Source organism: Meleagris gallopavo, chromosome 7, assembly GCF_905368555.1.
Source record: "Meleagris gallopavo chromosome 7, MGAL_WU_HG_1.1, whole genome shotgun sequence".
In the NCBI taxonomy this organism is placed as follows: Eukaryota; Metazoa; Chordata; class Aves; order Galliformes; family Phasianidae; genus Meleagris; species Meleagris gallopavo.
The window spans coordinates 34,326,212-34,347,535 of record NC_139410.1 but is presented as its reverse complement, the minus strand read 5'-3'; the positions used below and the strand labels follow the sequence as shown (position 1 = coordinate 34,347,535).

General features: G+C 42.1%; 1 protein-coding gene across 12 annotated transcripts in view; it reads right to left on the bottom strand.

The window, feature by feature from the left end:
• MBD5 (methyl-CpG binding domain protein 5) overlaps window positions 1–21,324 on the bottom strand; it is a 130,249-nt gene that overhangs the window by 3,238 nt on the left and 105,687 nt on the right. For 7 of the 12 annotated variants that reach the window (XM_085227883.1, XM_085227882.1, XM_085227881.1 and 4 more), the window contains 5 exons: window positions 15,968–16,996; window positions 14,162–14,373; window positions 11,398–12,606; window positions 5,654–5,766; window positions 1,952–2,027 (listed from right to left, as the gene is read on the bottom strand). In XM_085227883.1, the coding sequence (XP_085084009.1) occupies window positions 1,952–2,027; window positions 5,654–5,766; window positions 11,398–12,606; window positions 14,162–14,373; window positions 15,968–16,996 (2,639 nt within the window). The remainder of the gene's footprint in view (window positions 1–1,951; window positions 2,028–5,653; window positions 5,767–11,397; window positions 12,607–14,161; window positions 14,374–15,967; window positions 16,997–21,324) is intronic. The other 5 variants (XM_085227891.1, XM_085227892.1, XM_085227887.1 and 2 more) reach the window with 5 other exon arrangements.

The window sequence follows — 21,324 nt, the reverse complement described above, 5'->3', positions numbered from 1 at the left end:
TCTTTATCAGTCATTCTGACAGTAGCAATTAATTAAAAATCATATGTTGAGAAAATACTGCCAACGTGAAAAAAATCTACCAAACTCAGGATGGCAGTAGCAATACTAAGGAAGGAGCTCTGATCAGCAAGCTGTTTCCTACTCATCACTACGTGCAATACTCCAATTTGGTGCTGGATGAAGCACTGCTGAGTGCTCAGCACAAGCGCAGCGCTGCCAGAAGGGCCATGGAGTGCCACCACCATCTGCTGGCGGCTGCAGCTCCTGGCCACAGCTGGGCAGAGGCTGCACAGCCCCAAGCAGTGCTGTCAGTCGTCTCCTGGCTCCTTCCTGAACGCCTTCAGACCATGACCGTTTGCTGCTCGTTTACTGGCTCTTCCCAGCAGAAATGATGATTTAAGCTCATTATCTTGTTTGCACACTTAAAGTGTAACTGATGACTGAACTGCAGGAGCTGACAAAAAATGCAAGTCACCAGAAAGGGAATCATTGATTCCCTATGATTGTTTCTAAGGATCGTCATTTTCGTGGAAATAAACCCTAATTACAAATTTTGGGACCAGATAATTAAAATATAAATCAAGCAGTGACACGCAGGCTGGTGGAGCAGCTTGTCGGCATGACAGAAGCATCCATCAGCATGTCCTGCTGCAGTGCCTCCACCTGAGCCAGTCTGTATCACAAATGTGTATTACTTGTAATTTTATAGCACTGCTGCATTTAGATATGAAGGAAAGGTAACTGTCACCAGCAGGATGGTGCTGCCATAACTGACAGTAGGGATGCACGTGCTGTATGCAGCCCCATCTATTTGCACCAGACCTGCAGGAAGATCCAGCTTTCACATCAAAACTCAAGCTCGCTTCATAAAATCCCCAAGTTTCACCAAAAGCTTTGGATTTGTTATTACTTATGGCAACCACTAAGAGCCGCTGAATAATTTATTTAATATTTCGTGGTGGTTCTGAAGTCAGCTCCACGTCTGCAGTTCAGAACAGATTTCCTTTTATGTCCTCCAGCAGCTCCCGTGAAGCCTTACTCATTCTCCCAAGTATGCATGTGTACACGCATCCCAGCAGTGAGCGCCGGCAATCAGGAGAAAGAAATTATTCTGCATTCAAACAATGTATAAATTAATAATTATAAGAATTGCTGATGCTAAGATCGGGGAGGCTGTACTGTGATACACTTCTTTGCATTTCTGTGTGTGTCTTAAAGACACTGCAGGTATGTTTCAAACACGAAGATGAGCACAGTGTGCTGGATGTGGCTCTGGGCAGCCTGGTCTGGTGGCTGGCGACCCTGCACATAGCAGGGGCTTGAAACTAGATGAGCATTGTGGTAATTACGACCCAGGCCATTCTGTGATTCTATGATTGTGATTAGATACACAATTCTATGATTACGTGAGCCAAATTTTATCCTATTTATTGATCTTACACAATGACAGCGTGAAAGTTTTTATAAGAGTTCTGCTGGTCGTGATGTCAGAAGACTCTACCTTACCTTTTAGGACAGCTTCCATGTCAACATAAGGAAAATGTTATTCAAAGAGTTTGATATGCAAAAGAACAATGCTTTTAAGTGTGGTTTCAATGAATGAGGCTTATTTGTCAGCAACCAGAGACAGCCCCACAGCATGCGTGGCACCCAGAAGCTGTCAGCTGGAGGTGGAACTACATGCAGGCATCCAGCTCTTAAAAAGCAATGCAACTGCAACACCACTGAAATGATGCACCTTTTCCTCATTTTTCAGAAGGGCCAGACATTTGCAAACAGTTTGAAAGGCAAGAAAAATATTGACAACTCCACATTGTTTTACGAAATGAAAAGAACATTTCTCTTAGAAAGGAACCCCAACCAGCAATCCCAGCCCTCAGCAGACACACACACACACACGCACAAACAGAGAAAAGGGACAAGATTATTGCCAATGTGAAAAGAAACTTACATTCCCAGACATTTTATCTAGTTCACTCATGGCCTCATGTATAGCAGCTTCTAAATGGTTATTTAGCTTTCCACTTCTAGGAAGAAAAGATTAATGGCATCAGTAATTCTTAGTAGCAGAAAAACACTTAAAATTAATAATAAAGACATTAACTCATCAGACACAGTCTGGCATCCGCAGAGCCTCCCAGGTTGGTGCAGCACAAACAGCACAATCGGATCTATAAATAACATGATGCTGGCTAAAGGCTTGTGTTAGAATTACAGAGGAAAAAGAAAAGACAGCACTTCGGCGACATGTACTGTTAGTTACAGCATCCACAAGACAAATGGCATCGTGGAGAACAAGAGCACTTGGCAGTAACCCAGCATTCTGTGCGATCTGGTGTTGGGTGCTTCTTATAGAACATCAACATCCCTCAGACCACAGAAATTGTAAGGTGAACTGAAATGGACTCATACAAAGCCAGACGTATCCACGTGGGTTCCTGACTCCCTGCAGCTGGACTGCATAAACAAGTGTAGGTTTGGCAGTGTGGACAAGTGATGAAACCTTAGGATGAGATAAATGACAGCACAATATTGTTTGGTAACTTCCTGGACAATTCCATCTATAATACAGCCTCATTAATAACTGACAGCAATGCTGAGTTTAATGTCATTTAGCAGCAGCTTTCAGATCTGATTCCTTATGTAACGGGAAGTTATTTAATCACCACTAAGCTCTGTCAGCAACCCTATATACATCTTTTGCACATTTTTTCCCTTACTGTTTCAGAATCTCCTTTTTTTTTTTTTTTTTTTTTGTGTGTGTGTGTGTGTGTCAGATAACTAAAAACCAAACATACTTTTCCATAGTATTTCCCCAAAATTGAGTTAATAGAAGTCAATTCCAAATAGCACTGATGAGCTCCGTTCTACAAAATGTCCCCAGTGAATGGCATTAGGTAAGGACAGATGTGCCTGCACAAACAACCTGCATCGCTCAGAGCTTCCAGTGAAAACTAGAAGGAACTGCAACACTTCATTCCACAGGTATGCATACTGCTACAGCTTTCGCAGCAGCAAAAATCCTGTACTGACATTGTGCAGGTTTGAATTTGTGCTTCAACACAACTGCACTGGAGGTGATTCTGCAAGAAACCGCTGGGATATTCAGTGTCCAGCAGCATTTCGGTAGTAACCAGTTCTAACAAGATGCTGGCAGACATTGAAATGGCACAGAACAGTGCCACTGTTTCCCTATTAAAAGGATCAGCGTGTAGTTTTTCACTAGGGATATGGCTTTTTCTTTTTTTTTCCCCCATAAACACAATAGGAAGTATGGCAAAGCCAAAAATGACTGATGTGACTTCATCTAGCTGGTGTTCACTGTCACTAGCACTAGCAATTAAAATAACCAAAGCAATATTACACAGGAGGTCGATTTCTTCTTGTTGCCTTTGGGCAGAAGCTTGGCTAGACGACCGCTTGAGGTCTTTTCCACGCCCACTAGAAGCTCACGTAATTACTGCCAGTAGTGCAAACAGCCGTTTGAAAGTATTTGATATACAAACGATGATATGCAGTCTTAAGAGACTGCTGCTATGTGTTTTTAATAGCAACACTTCGCTATGAAGATGATGAACTGCCCTCAAACAAACCAATGTTTCAGAAGGGCCCATCACTGAGATATCATTTACAGCAGGCAACACCCTGACAACCAGAGAACGTGACATCAGTTGAGCACATGCAACAGGTTGTTGGTGATCTGAAACAACCTGCAAGCACCACAGCGTTTGAGGCGAAGAGCTTAAAGTCTTCACAGAATCCTTAAGGATGGAAATGACCTCTAGGATCCCCAAGCCCAGCCCAGCGCCCTCTTCTCACGTCCCTCAGTGCTGCATCCCCACAGCTCTGGGACAGCCCCAGGGATGATGATCCCCCACTCCCTGGGCAGCTGTGCCACTGCCTGAATGCTCTTTCATAGAAGAAAGTGTTCCTACTAGGTAGGATTTTTTCCTAATGGTAGGAACACAAAGAATGAAACATCATTTTGAGGATCTGGATGTTAACCTTGCTCTGCTAAAGACACTGAACTGATGTGCTGCTAGTCCATATTCTCTTCGACTTCTTTGCCTGTCTTTATTACAGAAGTGTCCAACTTGATGTCAGTACCTGGTATATGCAAGCGCTGGGTACTTATCCATGCAGCAACAAAAAGTGTGACACATCTAACAATTAAATCTAATGGTTGATGTTCCAAAATTGTGATCTTGTGTGGAACAAGAGGCACACGCACCACAGCAGACCATAAAGATGTCAAAAGCTGTTTCAGATACATTCAGCACAGAGCACAGGTCAAAGAGAAGGAGCTACCCTCTGGTCCACAAAGAGCGAGCAAAACATTTGAAACACAAAATATGCAGAAGTAGAAATATGGAGAAAAACCTGTCTGGGCTGTGAAGTGAAAAGGTGCCCCTATGAAAAGGGGCACCTGGGCCCCAAGCTGCTGGGGTACCTGTCAGCTGCTGTTTCCTAAAGTGCAAGCAATGATGCAGAACCAGTAATGCCACAAAAAGGCGACTGGGTTCAGTGCAATTCTGGACAACCCTTGCAATCTGCTAAATAAGCAACTGCAAACCAGAAGACGGGAGCTCTTCTTAAATTGCACTGCTTGTTCCAGCTTCAGCTCCTCTTTCCATGTGCTGCTGCTGCCACCTTCCTCAAGCTGTGTATTTTGCTTCAGGGAGCAGCAATAGCTGGGGGTGCCAGCAGCCCTCCTGGCTGCTCAGTGCTCGCCCTCAGACTGCACTCAGATGTTCTGAGGATGGTGTCGAAAGAAACCCAACGTTGTCTCGCTGGCATTAAAAATATTTCTCCTAAGCACCGCATGACATATAAATAGAGGAAAAGCTTACACCTTAAAAGGAGCTGAGGGAAAATAATTATTTAATTTCTGAAAGTCTGTGTTTATGGTTCTGAAGGCAGCACTGCAAACTGACTGAATTCTCACAAAGTGATGCGTTTTCACCACAACAGTAAATAAACACCACCATCCCAGAATAACCCCCATCTCTACCCTTGTCCTTTGACAGCTGTCAAGATTTTTTTCTCCGAAAGCCCATTTCATTGTCCTCTTTCTGCGTACACTTATGCTTCACCTCTTCATGTTTCCCAGTCTTTCTGTCCTTGCACGTTTGTAAACGAAGGCCAAAAGATGAGAGAAACCAACCAGCTCACAGGTGTGTGACTGCATGGGAGCTGCTGCCCGGCTAACTGCAGCCAGCCCTCACCCACTGCCAGAAGCTCCTCTGCAATGGGAAACAACAGAACTCATGCAAATACAGGCGGGCTCTGCCTGCTGCAGCAGCCAACAGAGGGAGAGGGAAGAGATAAGAAGGGCAGATCTTGTGAAAAATTGGATTCGGTCAGAGCAGTTTGGATGTAATAACTTTTTTTTTTTTTTTTGCTGTAAATTAAAATCCCACACATGAAAGCTCAAACAAGCAGGCTGACATTTTACAAAGGCTACAGTAAATATCAGAAGATGCAATAAAAATGCAGATATCAAAGATCTCGGGTGATTATCGCAACCAGCACAAGGAATTCAGAAAATTAACTTTTCATTTTGGCAGATCTGCAAGGGTCCCCAAAAGGAGTCCCTGGAAGCAAAAGAATGTGATTATTCATCCCACTGGTAAACAAATGAGCACACACTTACTTTCTGTTCCTTTTCCTGGCTCGGTTGTAAGCTTCTAGACCTTCTGTTAGTGTCTTCAACTTCTCTGGCTCCACCTGAGTGAAGGTATGAACACCAAACCACATTACCCAGACCTGCAATTATCAAACACTGCTTTTACTTTACTGCTAGACATGCAATACTGCGGAGCCTAAAGTTCATCGCATCCGTAAGACACAACGTCCCAGCAAAGAAGAAATCAATGTATACAACTATGTGTACCCCCTCAGACATGTACGTATGCATCAGAATTTCTCTCCGTATCCACGCTACCAATACAAAGAACTAAAAACACAGCATGTAGGAAAACAAAACTAAGAGGGAAAGTAATACTTCAGAACGTAATTTGTCTTTACAGCATTAATACAAACATTGCTGTTGAAGCCTCACGTTCTGTACTCACTCCACAGACACATCTGGTATCTCTGGAGCTCCTCGGATGCGTTACAATAGCACTGTGCCTAATGCACATGGCACAGATCTTACAGACACCACGACACAAAGGTTTGACATGCCCTCACATTTCAGGTCCCAGCCCAGCAGCGCTGCTGGCACAGCCGTGCTCCAGCTAAAGGCTTCTGGCCTTGAGGAGTCTGGTGTGGGATGAGGAGGGGCAGCGAGAGCTGGTTGTGCATGCTGAGTGATGACTTCCAACTAATTCAACCAGCTTGGGGAAGATCTTTCCAATTTTTTGGCCTTAAGCACATGCCTTAGTGCTCTGCTGAGTCAGTGACAAAGCTGGCTGTGATGCACAGGGCTGCTGAGCTGGTGTCGAAGGCACTGTAACTGCAAACTTCATTTCTCCCCAGATCAACCAGAATTGTTATCTTTTGAGCAATAAACCACAGCATCTGACCAATGGTACCAAGCAGTGCTGCTGGAAACAACACAGACATGAAAGAAAACCAATGGCATCGTCTGCAGGACCTTATCATCAAAACATTATTCCACTCAACTCCTGGTATTGCTTAAATTTGCTTCACAGCCACTTCTGCTTTTAAGAACAACAAAACAAAAGATGTTTAAAACACATCACTTAAAAGAAAATGAACTGATAAATTCCTTCTTTGTCACAGCATTATATTTTGCTGACTTATTTGCATAACATCACAAGAACCTTACGGAGCATTTGTTTCATTAAAAAGCACACCCTGTCTTTTGACACAAAGCAAATTAAATCCGTAAATACAAATTTATTAAGCATGTCTATATACAACCCTGAACAGTAATCTAAACACAACTTGATTTGAAACTCAACCTTTCCATTTCTAAATAATTTATCTATTCACAATGGCACTTGTTTTAGATGTGACAATCTGATGTTAATGAGTGAGCAAGTTGTCAAAACGTCTGGAAATAATGGCAAGTGAAATACACATTTAGAGCAGATCTCACGTTTGGAACTCACACATCTGATAACCAAGTTGGGAAACAGAGCAGCCTTAAAGACAGCAACCTTAAAGACCAGCAGTTCCTGGTGAGGTTGGCACACAGGAAGGCAAGGCTTCTGCTCCCATGAGACAGGGCTCACTAAGCACAGACTGTGGCACTTCTCCCTTAGAACTATGGTTACTTTTAATGTGAGGCTGAGAATACTTGATGTCATTCCTTTCCTAACGTGACTTTGTAAAAGCACAAATGCATACACAGTCTGCTGCAAAGCTGTTGAGTTCTTATGGATAAACAGGAGAGCAGAAAGCACACGTGATGAGAGCAGGCTGGGTGCAGCTGTGATCTGCTTTGGGCCCAGCACTGCCATGCAGCTGGCAGAGGCAGTGCTTCTATCTGAGATCAGGTTCAGTCCTTCATCTCACAGCACATTAGCAAAAAAAAGCTATAGAAAAACACATTTTTCAAACTGAGCAGAATTAAATGGTGGTAATGTGATCATCCTGATGCTTTACACCTGGAACTGTACCATGAGACAGTGCTGTCATGGTTACTCAAGCTGTACAGCATTCTCAGCCCCAAAATGTAGATATCTATATGGGTATGTAGAGACAGGTATATGAGGGACAAACTTTGCAGAGTGCTGGACATGTCTGCCATTAGGTACAGAAGAAAGTTCAAAGGTAGACATTTGCATGAAGAATTAGCACTGTGTTTGATTAAAAAAGGACTCGTGTTACATTACAAAAAAAAGAATATTTTCCTCATTGGAATTTCATGATAGCACAACAGTAAAACAGAAACAAACCCACCCCCACCTGCCAGCACTTTTCCGTAGCAGTAGCACATGGCTAATGGAACACAGTATTACCAGCAACTGTAACAGATACATAGGGATTAATCACATCACATGCCTTCATTTACAATAACCCATTACAACAGTAAATAACACATACAGATTGGATTTCCAGGACACTGATAAATCACACCTATCTCTAGCACTAGAAAAGCTCAGCTTCCTTGGGGAAATACCTATATGGGCTGATAAAAGCCCAACGTTGTATGCCAGTCCATAAAGAACGTTCAGAAGCCAAGCTCTCACGAAGCACCAAAACTTGCTTTTCCTATTGTGGACTCTTTAGCATCAGGTACTAATTAGCTGTAAAATCTGAGAGAAATTAAGTTGTGCTTTCATAGAGAGGAGGCTGACTGTCAGCGTAGCTCCTGGGCACAAAATAGTGGATCAATACTGCAACTATAAACCCCTCTGTTGAAATGCTGCTTTTAGGCCATTTTACATACATCCACTGCAGCAAAAAGCAAAAAAATCCCCAGAAGGAAAGCAGCAGCACCTTCCCAAACAGCTCTGCTCAGGAACACAGAGCAGAACTGATGGGAGGCCCCAGGGGGGTCACACCTGTGACATGCATTAATGCACCACTCCAGCTGCTCTGCACATAGAAGTACCATTACATTTACTGCCCACATTTTTCTAAATGAAAATAAAAATCAAATTAAAGTATGATTTCAAGAACAGAGAATGTAACAACTTACAGTGATACCCTGCAACACAGCTATAGCAATGGTACAGTAGAATAGGTTCCCAGGTTGGAAGGGACCATCGAGTCCAACTCCTGCTTCCACGCAGGACAGTAAGAGAAGTTAACATTTGATTACACAAATATTTAAAAGATTATTTAACACAGCTCCTCTGAAAATATAGTTTCCAGAACTGTTGCTACCAGCAATTCCCACCATGAATGACAATGTTTCAGGATTTTCTGGAGTGCAGACTTTTGGAGGACTATTTTTTTCAGAGCAGGCTGCCCAAACACTCAGAGGATGGGTCTGAACACATTGCTACAGGAGCGTGTGGACACTTGCATAGATAGCCACTGTGCATGAGAGTTCAGCTGGAAACACAACTATTGCACAGCAATGCATGTTTTCATACTTTTCTCTTTCATAGCTCCCTGTATCCCACAATTCAACTGAAATCCTGACCTCTGAGTGGTCATTCACTCTGTACTTCTTGTTGGAGAGAAGGAGACATAGACACGTTTAGTTATTACTAAATGAAAGGCCTTCTGATGTGAGAGGTGATCTGTGGGCTTTCCTGGTGAAGAACTGAGTCAGTCCCTCTGCTGCATCCCCACGTGTTTGATGGCAAAGTGCATTTCCATGGCATAGAAGGGATCCATAAGTTGCTTTCCTGTTGTTTGTGCTTCCGTATACAATTACATCTATGCCACTAAATGTTGTGTTACACAGTATGTTCACATAATGCAAGTAAGAGACAAAATTAAAGGAAGAGTGTTTGCACAAAGAGCAATCATACATTCTGGTAACCACAAACTGAGAGAAAAGTTAAAAAAGGCTAAGGAATGCAAATGAAAAAAAAAGAAAAACAGTTCTTTATAAAAGTTATAAAAAATAAGCTTTTAAAATGTATCAAAACAATCTTATATATACGGATATGTGAAACTAACAGAAATGCATACTTTGAACACACATGCAATGTAAGGATCATAGAATCAAAGAATGGCCTTGCAAAGGCCCACAGTGCTCATCCAGTTCCAACCCCCTGCTGTGTGCAGGTCACCAACCAGCAGCCCAGGCTGCCCAGAGCCACATCCAGCCTGGCCTTGAATGCCTGCAGGGATGGGGCATCCACAGCCTCCTTGGGCAACCTGTTCCAGTGCCTCACCACCCTCTGGGTGAAAAACTTCCTCCTAATATCCAACTAAACCTCCCCTGTATCAGTTTAAAACCACTCCCCCTTGTCCTATCACTATCCACCCTTGTAAACAGCCATTTCCCTTCCTTTTTATTTGCTCCCTTCAAGTACTGGAAGGCTGTATTCATCATTCCCATGGGACAGTGACACTGCTCACCTCCTCCTTTTTCCAGTTTCAGTCTTTCACACTTTGTGACCTATCTCATTTGCCAATACTTTTAATAAGAGTGCTCTATAACTTGGTGATCCAACCTTTATAAGGAACGAGCTGTTCAGCATGCCAGTCCTGTTAATAAGCATGCTGACTGCTCTGAAGTGAATATTTTTGTTCCATGTACTCAAACGGGAGCTCTGAAACCGCTTTGCCTAAGGAGAACAAGGAAGAAGCCAAGTTCTGTTGAACTAAGCTTGAAGCCATCCTGGCCAGGCAACGCTCCAGTTACTTATACTACCAATTCCTCTAGAACACGTGGGATTGTTGGAGTAAATTATGTTTGTGCATCAGCCTCAGATAACTCTATGGGCCGTGCAGGGAGAACAGCTATGGTTACAATAGAGAGAGAGCAGATCGGGCGCAGAAGTTCCTGAGCTGCACTCTGGTGGGATGCAGAGGCTGATGGCGGAGAGCTCCTCACCCTGTCCAGTTCTCTCTGCTGGACAGCTCCTGCTGGACACTTTCAGGGTAAGGGAGGACTTTGGTCCAACCTACTACAGCCTTTCTTACGTTTTTATGACTGTTGTCATGCAATCCACCAGGCACGAGTATGTGAAAATATTAAATTTTCAACTGGTTTGCTTTCTTTGCGCCAGAGGCAAAATGTTTTGTATGGTCTTTCTTTTCAACTTACTTATTTCTGAAATTTGCATTTTTTTTTTCAAATTGGCACTTAGAAAACATTTACATATGGAAGATATGAAACAGATTAGGAAAACCACAAAAACATAATTTTATACAGCTAGCATAGACTAGAATTTGAAATATTATCATACCTTCTCTGACAAGCACACAATTAGTGTTCAAAACTCTGGATTTTATGACAAAAGAGCAAATTAAAATGCTTTCCCTCCTGTAATATATTGCAGACCTCCTTTCAGGACGAAGGTACCCATGCATTTCATCACAGAGTGTGTGTGTCACTCAGCAAGGCTTTCCTTATAACAGACTCCTCACTCCCATCAGATCACACTTTTCCTTTTTGCAGTTTCAACCACTTTTAGATGTCATATTCCTTACACATTCATTCTGTTCTTTTGGACACAGCTATAGTTCAGCTATAGATACACGTGTTAGGCTAACAATTTTTTCTTGAATATATCTTTTGTGTAGCAAGCCTTTGGTGTATAAACCAGTTAGGGAAGCATCATCAGGCTAGAATACAGCCTGTTTCACAGCACTGCCAGAAATTTCTCAATACATAACTAGGTACAAATTCAGTTCTGCAAGATATAGCATGAAGAAAAAATTTATACTATTAAAATAAGACAAAGAAAAAAATAAAGAACTGAGATAAAGGTTGGATACACATTTGTATAAGCATTAGGACACACGTGCATGTAAACAGATAGATAGATAGATATGTGCATATATATATAAATATACCTTCCCCTCCTCAGCGTTTTGTTGACATGAATTGTGAACGTCTTCTTCTCTTACTAGTTTTCCAGGCCATGAAGTCAGTCCTTTGATTTGGCCCCAGACCAAGTCGCCAACATTAAACGTCCTCGGCCTGTAATGTATCAGCTCATTGGAAGAAGGGGAATCTGGATTCCTTAGGTCATCTTCACTACTGATGCTTTTAGCATCTGAAGGGCTAGGCACACACCCATTAATGCTTTTGGCATTAAAATCTCCATTGTAATGGATGTAGTCTTTAACTAACGAACTTTCCAAACTATTTGAGGAACTTGGAGATTGCTCTTCCAGAATCAGGTCTTGTTTAGAAGTGTTCAGCAACTCCCCGTATCCTCTGTTCTGCTGAGGCCTATTTCCATTTATGTGTGCACATCGTTCCACAGTGTTCTCCAGTCTTTCCTTAAAACTCATCATAGTTCTTTTGTAATTGTTATACCTGAAATTCTCCTCCAACATTTTATCACTTTGACAGTTTCGCTGTGATAACAGTATCTGATGCTGCTCGCCTTGCAATAATGGCAGTGTGGAGATGTTATTGGGCCTTTCATGACAAGGACTACTATGGATATGGGTGGAGTGGTCTAGAAACTCCTCACATTTCCACCTATTTATCTCACCGACAGGACTTTGCTCCCCTTCCCACTGTTTTTTGGGTGTGTTACAACTTGTTGATTTGTAATATTCATACCCATCCCCTTCACTTGAATTTTTACCATGCTCTGAATTCTTCAGCACTCGCGTTCCTCTAGTGTTTCTTATCCTACCTTCATGATCAGAAACAGCAATGTTTCTTCCATGGATTACTGCACTGACAGCACTAGAGAGATTTAGCGGGTCACCAATTGAGGCTGTGAAGGCACTCATGGCACTCAAAGCTGGAATGGGACTCATTTGTGTGGTACTGCTAACAGCAGTGGTGATCACTACTTGCATTCCCTTGCTTGCAGCATCTACGACTGCTTTGTAGATCGCATCCACTGATGTATCACCCTGAGCAGCGACATTGAGGTTATCCTTTGCCTGTTGACCAAGAGATGGTTCAGTTCTTTGCTGCAAATCACAAGATGTTTCTTGGAAAGGAGGAAGCATAGCGTTGGAGCTCTCAGGAACTGGTGCCATTCCCATCTGAGTAATCATTCTTTTGTTTAGGGCAGCAGCATCTTCCTGCATTCTCACCTGAAAAAAGTAGAGAGAAAGATGGAAATCGCTACTGTGCTTAAAATTCCACTTCAATAGAAAACTGTCTCATTTTAATTAGAAAAAAACGGAAATGACACAACCTACCAGTGAGCCTACATTTTCAACTCCTTTTTCAGAGTCTCTTCAGAGGCTCTCACCTTTTCTCTCCCAAATCTTTAACAACACCACAAAGCACTTCAATATTTCTGTTCTCAACTGTTCTCTTTTGCTCCTTTTCAGACCCCCGAATTTTCTTTGGCCCTCCCTACCAGCTGTTCCTCTGGGCTCCCTCTATATCCCTCTTTCAGTTTCTGGAATGTAGGCCATCACTGTTCTTTTTTGACTGGCTAGCATTTCTGTTCTCTGCCTTTCAGTCATGTGCTTCTCTCATGGGATGTCTTTACTTCAGACCTGTGTAAACCATGCCCGTACCCCTCAGTACTGCATCTGTAATGTCAGGCATGGCCACAGCAAACTGTAGCCTTCAGATGAAAGTAACTGTGCGTTTTATATTTCTTATCACATGTAGTGAAGACGGTGTCACTAATACTTCTGCAACAAAAAAAACTGCTTCAAACACGGGCAAAATATTTCCAAAAGCTCCCTTAAGTACTTACCACTACTATTTATACAACTGAGAATCTGAAGCAACAAAAATTCTGAGATGAAGCTATGAGAATTCATTCACAAAGGGAGGTAACAGGCGGTTAGAGGACTGATTTTGCACTAGCAGTGAACTGTCTACACTGAGAGAATGGCACGTCTTGTTTTTCCCTCTTAAGGGAAAAAAACACTTTTTGGCAGTATGTATGCATCCATCTTCATGTCTCGAGTTCTGCAGCGACCACAGCCATACTGAGTACTAACAAACACATACCATAACTCTGTTTTTATTAACTATTTCGGCTTCTGTGCTTCCTGTTAGTTTGTTAGTTTAACAGTTCACGTTGGATGATGAAGAACTATTCAGTCGGACGGCAGGGAGGTATCATTGTTTTTGCACAATTTGCCATTGCATGTTCATTCTCATCCCTGGTTTTGTCAGTCTATAAAACCTACATCCAAGCCAGCTCTTCCATTCAATTTTAGTGGGAATGTATGAGAGGGCTGGTACATAGTCACCTATAATCATTTAAGTTTCTAATTACTGTAGAGTGCTATCAACATTTCCTTCTCATCCTTGAATTGCAGAGTGGTCTAAAAGGGAATTTATGATCCTTTTTTTTCAGAATGGAAAACAATTTTGCTGAAAATGCACAGTAATTGTCAGAACATGCACAGCCTATTATTTTTCCAATACATTGAGCACAACCATTTCCAAAGATACTATATCCAGTTTCTAAGACAGAAAATATGAAGTTTCAGAACAAATGTTACTGACTTGCAAAACTCAAAAATTACTGAAAGAGGCAAGCAGCTGTATTCGTCACGTTGTCTTAAACATTCAGCAAAAAAAAAGAAACAAAAGAAAAAAATCCAACTACAGAGGATACGATTTTACCTACTGAGACTTGCACGTAAGTTCGAATATCGATTTCATTTTGCTTTCTACCTGGAAATTTTGGAACAGACATGCCATGGGGTTGGGGTTGTTAGCTGGGCCAGGAATTGGAGGCTGGCCTTGAAAGCCCTGCATGTTCTGATACCCCTGGAGAAGGTGCTGTTGCTGCTGATTTGAAGGAAACATCTGATTGTTGTTTAATAGTGACTGGAGATGACTCAGTTGATGGTTATTCAAAGTAGTGTTTATAGATGACATGTCACCTGTAATTCAAACACAGGGAAACATAGGTCAGTACACTTTTCAACAATCAGGAGGAATTTCCTCAACTCAAATTTCAACTGAGTGCTAAGCAAATGCCTCTGCAAAACCACACTTTTCCCCTTCAATCTTCTATGGAACGGTCCTCAAGGCATGCGTCTCCTACTCTTTATTCCTTTATTTCTTCAGTTTTGCTTCTTTTGCATGTCACATCTATCTGGACTCTCTCTAACCATTTCTGACATGACTATCTTTGCCTTTGGAACGGTACAGAGCCAAGTATGGCGCAATGAGCTTCTATGATATTCGGTGTCTTGGGATCTTACTCCTAGTTTCCAAAGAGTGACTGCTTCAAACAGTACTGAGGTGGTGAGGGGGGGAGAGGAGGAGGAGAGAGAGAGAAAAAAAGAGAAAATAATTTAAAAGACCCAACAAAACTATTTGTTTCATTAACTACGACAAAATAACGCAATCTAACTGCAAATGAGCAAAGGCTTTTTGGATCACAGACATGTCAGACCATACTCTAAGCAATTTTTTTAAACATTCTAGAGAAATCACTGCATTAACATTTCGTGTAACATGAAAATCTCACTGTACACAACAATTCTGGTTTTACTAAAGTATACATGGCTATGAACTAATAAAGCTTTAGAATGTATCAATTTACAAGGTTTTTTTTCATATAAATTTAATGCTTTTCTTAAGATTTGCATTTGCAAAATCTCTGGTTAGCTGTATTTTACATGACATAGGTCAAGGAGGGTTTGACTTCCTGGTAGCCGTTTAGCAAGTAGGCATGAGGGTTCCACACTTATCAGCTCTGCCAGTATTTTTCCTCCTCCTACTGTAGTCCAAACAACAGAGGAGTACTGTCTACACTACACATTCTAGGAAAAATTCATCAAAAGTCATGGGTGAAAACCTTATATTTAAGGACTTTAGCACTTGGTTTGGGCTGTTGGTTCTTGTCAGTGAAATACCCTGGCTACCTAAGCTCCAAGATAAAGTTAAAAAAAAAAAAGACACCAGAGAAATGAGAAAACATAAATGCACAACAAAGGGCTCAAAAAAGGGCAACCTTTCTCTTTGAACTTGCAAAGCGTTCGCTTTGAGTGCTTGATGTATTTGCTTTACAGGCAGTGTGCTTTCGGATGGTTTTGGCACTTCTGATTCGTTTGGAAAGCGGCGCTGGGCCATTTCTCACCTACTGCACAGCTACTCGTACTAACCCTGTGATGCCACACGCACTTGAAATGAAGCACTGCATCCCAGAGATGCACCTATGCTTGAAGACTTGAAAAATGAACCAAGTCCAATTGATTAGAGAACTGTAAGGTGTATACAGTCGGTCTAGGTGGCATCGGAATTAAGAATAGAATATAAAATAATTTCCAAAACCAGTGTTAAATATTATTGAATAAAATTAGAATATAGTTCAAATGCCGTACAGGAGCAGTTATAAACAAGCTGTAACATACAAAAGCCTTATAAAAAAGTATGATAAAGTGTCATCTTTAGAAACTAGAATCAGAAATTCCCCCACCCCACCCCTCCTTACTTTTCCTTTTATATCTGTGAAGAAATTGAACTTACCAAGCAGACCTGTCCCCAGTAGAGGGTTAAGTAGCTGTGGCACCACAGAGTTACTGTTGAGTTTAGCTGGACCAGATGTATTCCCAGCATTATTAGATATGTTCAGCAATGTTTCTGCCATTGACACCACTGCTGTCCCACCACCCAGGGTAGAGACAGACAGTGCTGCCACTGCTGATGATGTAGTGGTTGTGGTAGTGGTTGCTTGGGAGGAGGTGGCTATGGAAACCTCTGGATGATTAGCAGTGTTGCCCGATGCAGAGTTCAGGACACCTCCCACCAGCTGGGGATTCAAGGCCATTAATGCTGAGGCCCCAGAGACAGCTGGGAGGAGCAGGGGGTTAGAAGTAGTGTCAGTGCCTGAAAAGCTTGGTAAAGGGTTCCCCAAGGGGTTGCTTAAAAGGGTCTCAACCCTGTTGCTTTCTGACTGATTGCTTGGCAAATGGTCAGGTGGGGCTGTCATCTGTGTTACTGAGGGCAAAGGGTTATTTTGCTGTTGCAACAAATCTGAGATGGTCAGATTGAAAGATGGTAGGGGAAGCATGGCAGCTGCTTGGGCTTGGTTCTGGAGGAGGGTTGCTAGAAGCTGAAAATGAACAGGCTGTAATACCTGCCCATCCACGTCACTGGAGAGAAAAGCTAAAGCAGCATTTACATTCGGGTTGAGAAAACCTAAAGGGTTGAGGTTGACCTCAGACTTGCCTTCTCCTGCTGAAGGCTGCAGTATATTTAATAGATTCTGGCTTAGGAGATGTTGCTGATTCACTGGCAAAGAGATAGGTAGAGAACTGAGGAGGTTTTGATTCAAAGAAGGTGGAAGATTGTTGTTTGAAGAGCTGTTCTGCGGGAAATGAAGCGAGTGTTCATGGCCAGCGAAAGGGAAATCACCCCCAATGGGCAGCTGGCTCTGAAGTGGGTTTCCAGCTGCAGTAGTGACTATAACACCATCTTGAAGAACAGATGTTGTCTTTGTGATGGCAGGTTGGCTGGTGCCAGCTATGGCTATTGATGATGATGGTCCCGAACCCCCTGCAATGCAGAAGAACAAAAATATTAAGAGTATGCTGCCTGCTGGGAGACAGTCATCCAACTCATAAAGTAACTGGGCCAATCCAAAACAGCAATGTTTGATACCCATGCACAGGAATGAAAACGTTTTGAGCATCAAAACTTAAAATACAAAGGAATCTGCATCAACTACTTCAATTACTACTGGCTGTGCACATCTCATCAGCAATTCTTTGACTTTAACATGCTTGTACTTCTCTTACATGTCTCTGAATGAGGATTTAAGAGGATTTCAGTCATACAAATGTTGACCAGCGTAAAACTAAAAGCAATCATAACTCCATTTACATCATAATGGACCAATAATAAATTAACTACTGGGATGAAATATCAAGGTGAGACATGAATGATGTTCGGTGAAAAATAAATGACCCAAGTGCAGCTATGAAACTTATGCTCTTTTCAGAGAATTAAAGCAAGTGAAATTACTTTGAACCACACCCTTCTTCTTTATTCACATTGCAGTTCATTGGAGAACAAGCATTAAGAACACGTATGGAAAGTACATTAGAAAAATGTAAAACTAAAGAAGTATTAAACTGGAGTTTTGACGCAATAAAACTATTTTCCATTCTTAGTTGCCCTGAAAACATAGCTGATGCAAAAACACACTGATTATCTGAAAGTATCATTTATCATTTTTCTAAACAAATACTATTTGAAAAGGGACATGCAACCATGCCTTCATTTGGCGTGAACAGAATCCAATCTTTATGTCACTCCTAGCTAAAAATACCATTTTTTTCAAGTACTGTAACATACTGACTACTCAAAAAAGTGCAAAATTAACATAGTTCATGAGGCATTGCACTGAACGCATGAGAAGAAAGTCCATATCAGGTATCACTATGACACTTCTATAAAGAAATTAGATAATAAATTAACAAAAGACGAAGTAAGCATGGATTGTAATCATAAAGCACAAGGTATCCTATTCTGCTGTGAGGAGAAACATGTTAACAAAGCAATGAAACCAGTTTTGTGACAAGCAATTTTGGGCAGCTGCTTGGAACTCGGAAAGGAGAAGCACCTGAGGATAACAAAACAAACCATGCACTGAAAACATACATCCCATTGGAATCCCACTTATGGCTTTGCATTTAAAACTGCAGATGATGCAGGAATGGAGATGCTGCATTGAGCCAGATTTGGTAAAGGACAGATCTCAGCATGCACTTGCATTTATTCCTAACGCAGCCACAAACTCTGGTTACTCCAATTCAATGAGGCAAATCCAAAAGAATCCAAACTGTCTGTTTTCTTTTGCACTGATCTCCAAAACTCTGTAAAATACTCTCGTGAGTATCAAACCTAATTTTGGTATTTTCAAATGGACCTAATCCTTATTTCTAATTATTTTTGCTTTATTTTTCATACCACTGAGGTAAATGATTGCACAATCACCTACAAGAAAGCAAAGCCCAGACTCAGAAAAATGTTGCTTTAGGATTATGTCGTGCACTGGTCTACTTTCTATCCCACATAAAGCTTCTGGAGACCTAATCTGAGAGATGCAGAGCAACACTTATCCTCTCTCCAGATTAATTAGGCAATTGATTGCTACTGAAAAAAAGTCTTGATGGATTCTGAGCAGAAGAGAGGGATGTGCACGTACTGCAGCCAGGACCTGAGAAGTTGGGGAGCCACAGAGGGGACGAGCAGAAGAAAACAGGAGAGCATCACTGCCTGCTGCAGTTGCTGTGAACCTGCCCTGGGCGCACAGATACCCCAACAGGCAGGAAGGCTTCCAGTTGGTACTGAGGAGTTCTGCACTGGGCAGCAGCTAAAGCAATATTTAGAACTGCTTTCTGGGGCAGGTCTATCCACATGCATGGACTGAAGCACCAGAAAAGAGTTTCTGGATCTCTTCCAAAACACCGTCTCCTCCGAGCCAACACTTCCAATGAAGGATACGTGCATACCCATCCTCACTGAAGCCCAGCGTGGCTGGAAAGCTCCTCCATGTTTGGCCCCAAACCAACAGAGAACATCTGAGTTATTTTTTTCCCTTCCAAAAGACGGATAGCTTCCATAATTGCCATTCACAACACTGCAGCAAGAAGGAGCACCTTCCTTGGAAGGACTAAGGTCAGGGATAGTCCAGGCCTGTCCCTCCCCAGTCACACACCAGACTCTCCAAGGCCCAGGACGAACACGAGCAGCCCTCTTTGGCTCACAAAGAGAAAAAAGCGATGGCCCACACCGCAAGTGAAGGTGTGAACGGGTCAGCAAAGCAGCAAGGAAAAAAGCCACGTACCTCATCAAAGTGCCTGCGGAAAGTACTGCCAGCACGACAGAAGCAAAGTCCTAATAAGTCTGCCCTTTCGACTGGGCAGCAGCAACTGCAATACAGAACTGACTCAGCTGTCCTTTGAGGTCTGACTCTCATCCACAGTGATACGTAGGCTATACAGATGCAGTATTTGCTGGGAGTTTCAAAGAGGGAAAGCTGACAGTGAAGACCAGACATAGATGTCAGCTAAAAAAAGCCCCTTTGCATACGAGCTGCCTCGCTCAGCAATGCTGCTGGGAAACCAAGGCTGTAATAATCCTGACTGCTTCCATTCACAGAGGGAACAGAACCCAGAGCTCCAACATGAAATGCTGCCTTAGTGCTGTCCTCACATTCCAGTGACAGTTAAGATGCTCTGATGAGATATGAGAGTCCAGAGCTAAAGGGAAGTCACAGGTTTCCTAAAAACATGGTATTCTGAATCCTGGATGTCCAGGGCATCATAAATGTTAGCTCAGAAACAGGAGTCCTTGCTATTCAGAAGCTCTTAAGAGTAAATATAGAGTGAAACAAAGAATGAAGAGTTGCACTAAAAGTTGTAAAAGCCCAGGATGACTGCAGGCTTTCAACTCTTGCAGATACAGATGTCTGCAGCACTTCTGCCTGTGGTTGAGAGGAAGGGACTGTCTTTGTAATGCACCGAGAAGAAATATCCAGAGAGCGAGAACAGATATATATCCATTCTTCTAGAAGTTCAAATAAATGCTTTGGGAATAAATTAATTTTAAATTGAATAAGGCATACATTTTTAAAATTATTCCTTTGTGGCTACACTGGTTTATTCACGTACATTTTTGTTTTGTTTGCTTTTGAAAGCAAGTTGATTTTCCTATGTGGATTTCATCTTTGCTCCTTAATTTTTTTTTTCCCAAGTATTGTTTGAGAGGTATTCTCAAGCAGATGCAGCACGTGATGAAATCAATTAGCACTGAGAAGACTCACTCCCCGCCCAGTTAAAAACATTAGAAGATATTTATCATTTACTTGCTTCGCCATGAAAACACGGGCACACACCTGTGCATGTGCTGCTGTAGGGATGGAACAATGTAGTCAGAGGTCTTGTTGTGAATCCTGTTTTTTAAACAGTGCTAAGATCTAAGATTTGAATAATACTAAGCATGGCAAGTTTCAAGGGCGTCCTTAGGGCCACCCAGCCACGTGCCAGGCCTCCAGAAACTACATCAATAGAGAGTGAGGACTACTGTCAGTCTAGAGACACAAGCACACAGTTGGCATAAGTGGCAATATTTTTAAATAGGCAGTTTTAGGAGGTTTAACTTTCACAGAACGATCATCGCTAATGGAAGCAATGTGATCTCATACCCCTTTAAAACTGGAGACATCTTCCTGCTTTAGCTCCATATTCCATCACTTACCTATACACTCAGAACCAACAGCTATACATTCTTGTGATTATATTCTCTGTATTCCTTTAGAATGGAAAACATTTAAGATATTTATCTGCTATCACATCCATCCTCGTGCTTTCAATTCCAAAGAAGCCACAGTTCAGCAGTTAACCACAAACCACTGATGGCTGGGTTCCTTATCAAGATCCTCTGCTCCCTTGAGACAACAGAAACAACGAACCTCGGGCCAATAAATGGAGTGCTCCTCCCAGGCCAGCAGGATCAGGCAGAGCCCGGCCTCCTCTCGTGTACAAGGACAAGACTGTGCTCTTCTGTTCATTTAAGGATGAAAATCACTTAGGACTACAGAATGAGGTCTCTGTATCCTCTGAACACAGACTAAACCGAGACCAAGACCATGAAAATTTTGTACAAGGGCAGAACGCCCAAAGCGGTTTCTAGGACAACATAAATGCTTGAAAATTAGGTACCTTAAGTGCCTGAATCAATTTCAATCTTGGTTCTTTTTACTGCCCTTGTGTGTTCTGACTTCTCCTCCTCTGCATTTTATCATCAGTGCTGCTTTTAAAATAACAGAATCATAGAATCACTCAGGTTTGAAAAGACCTTAAAGATCATCGAGTCCA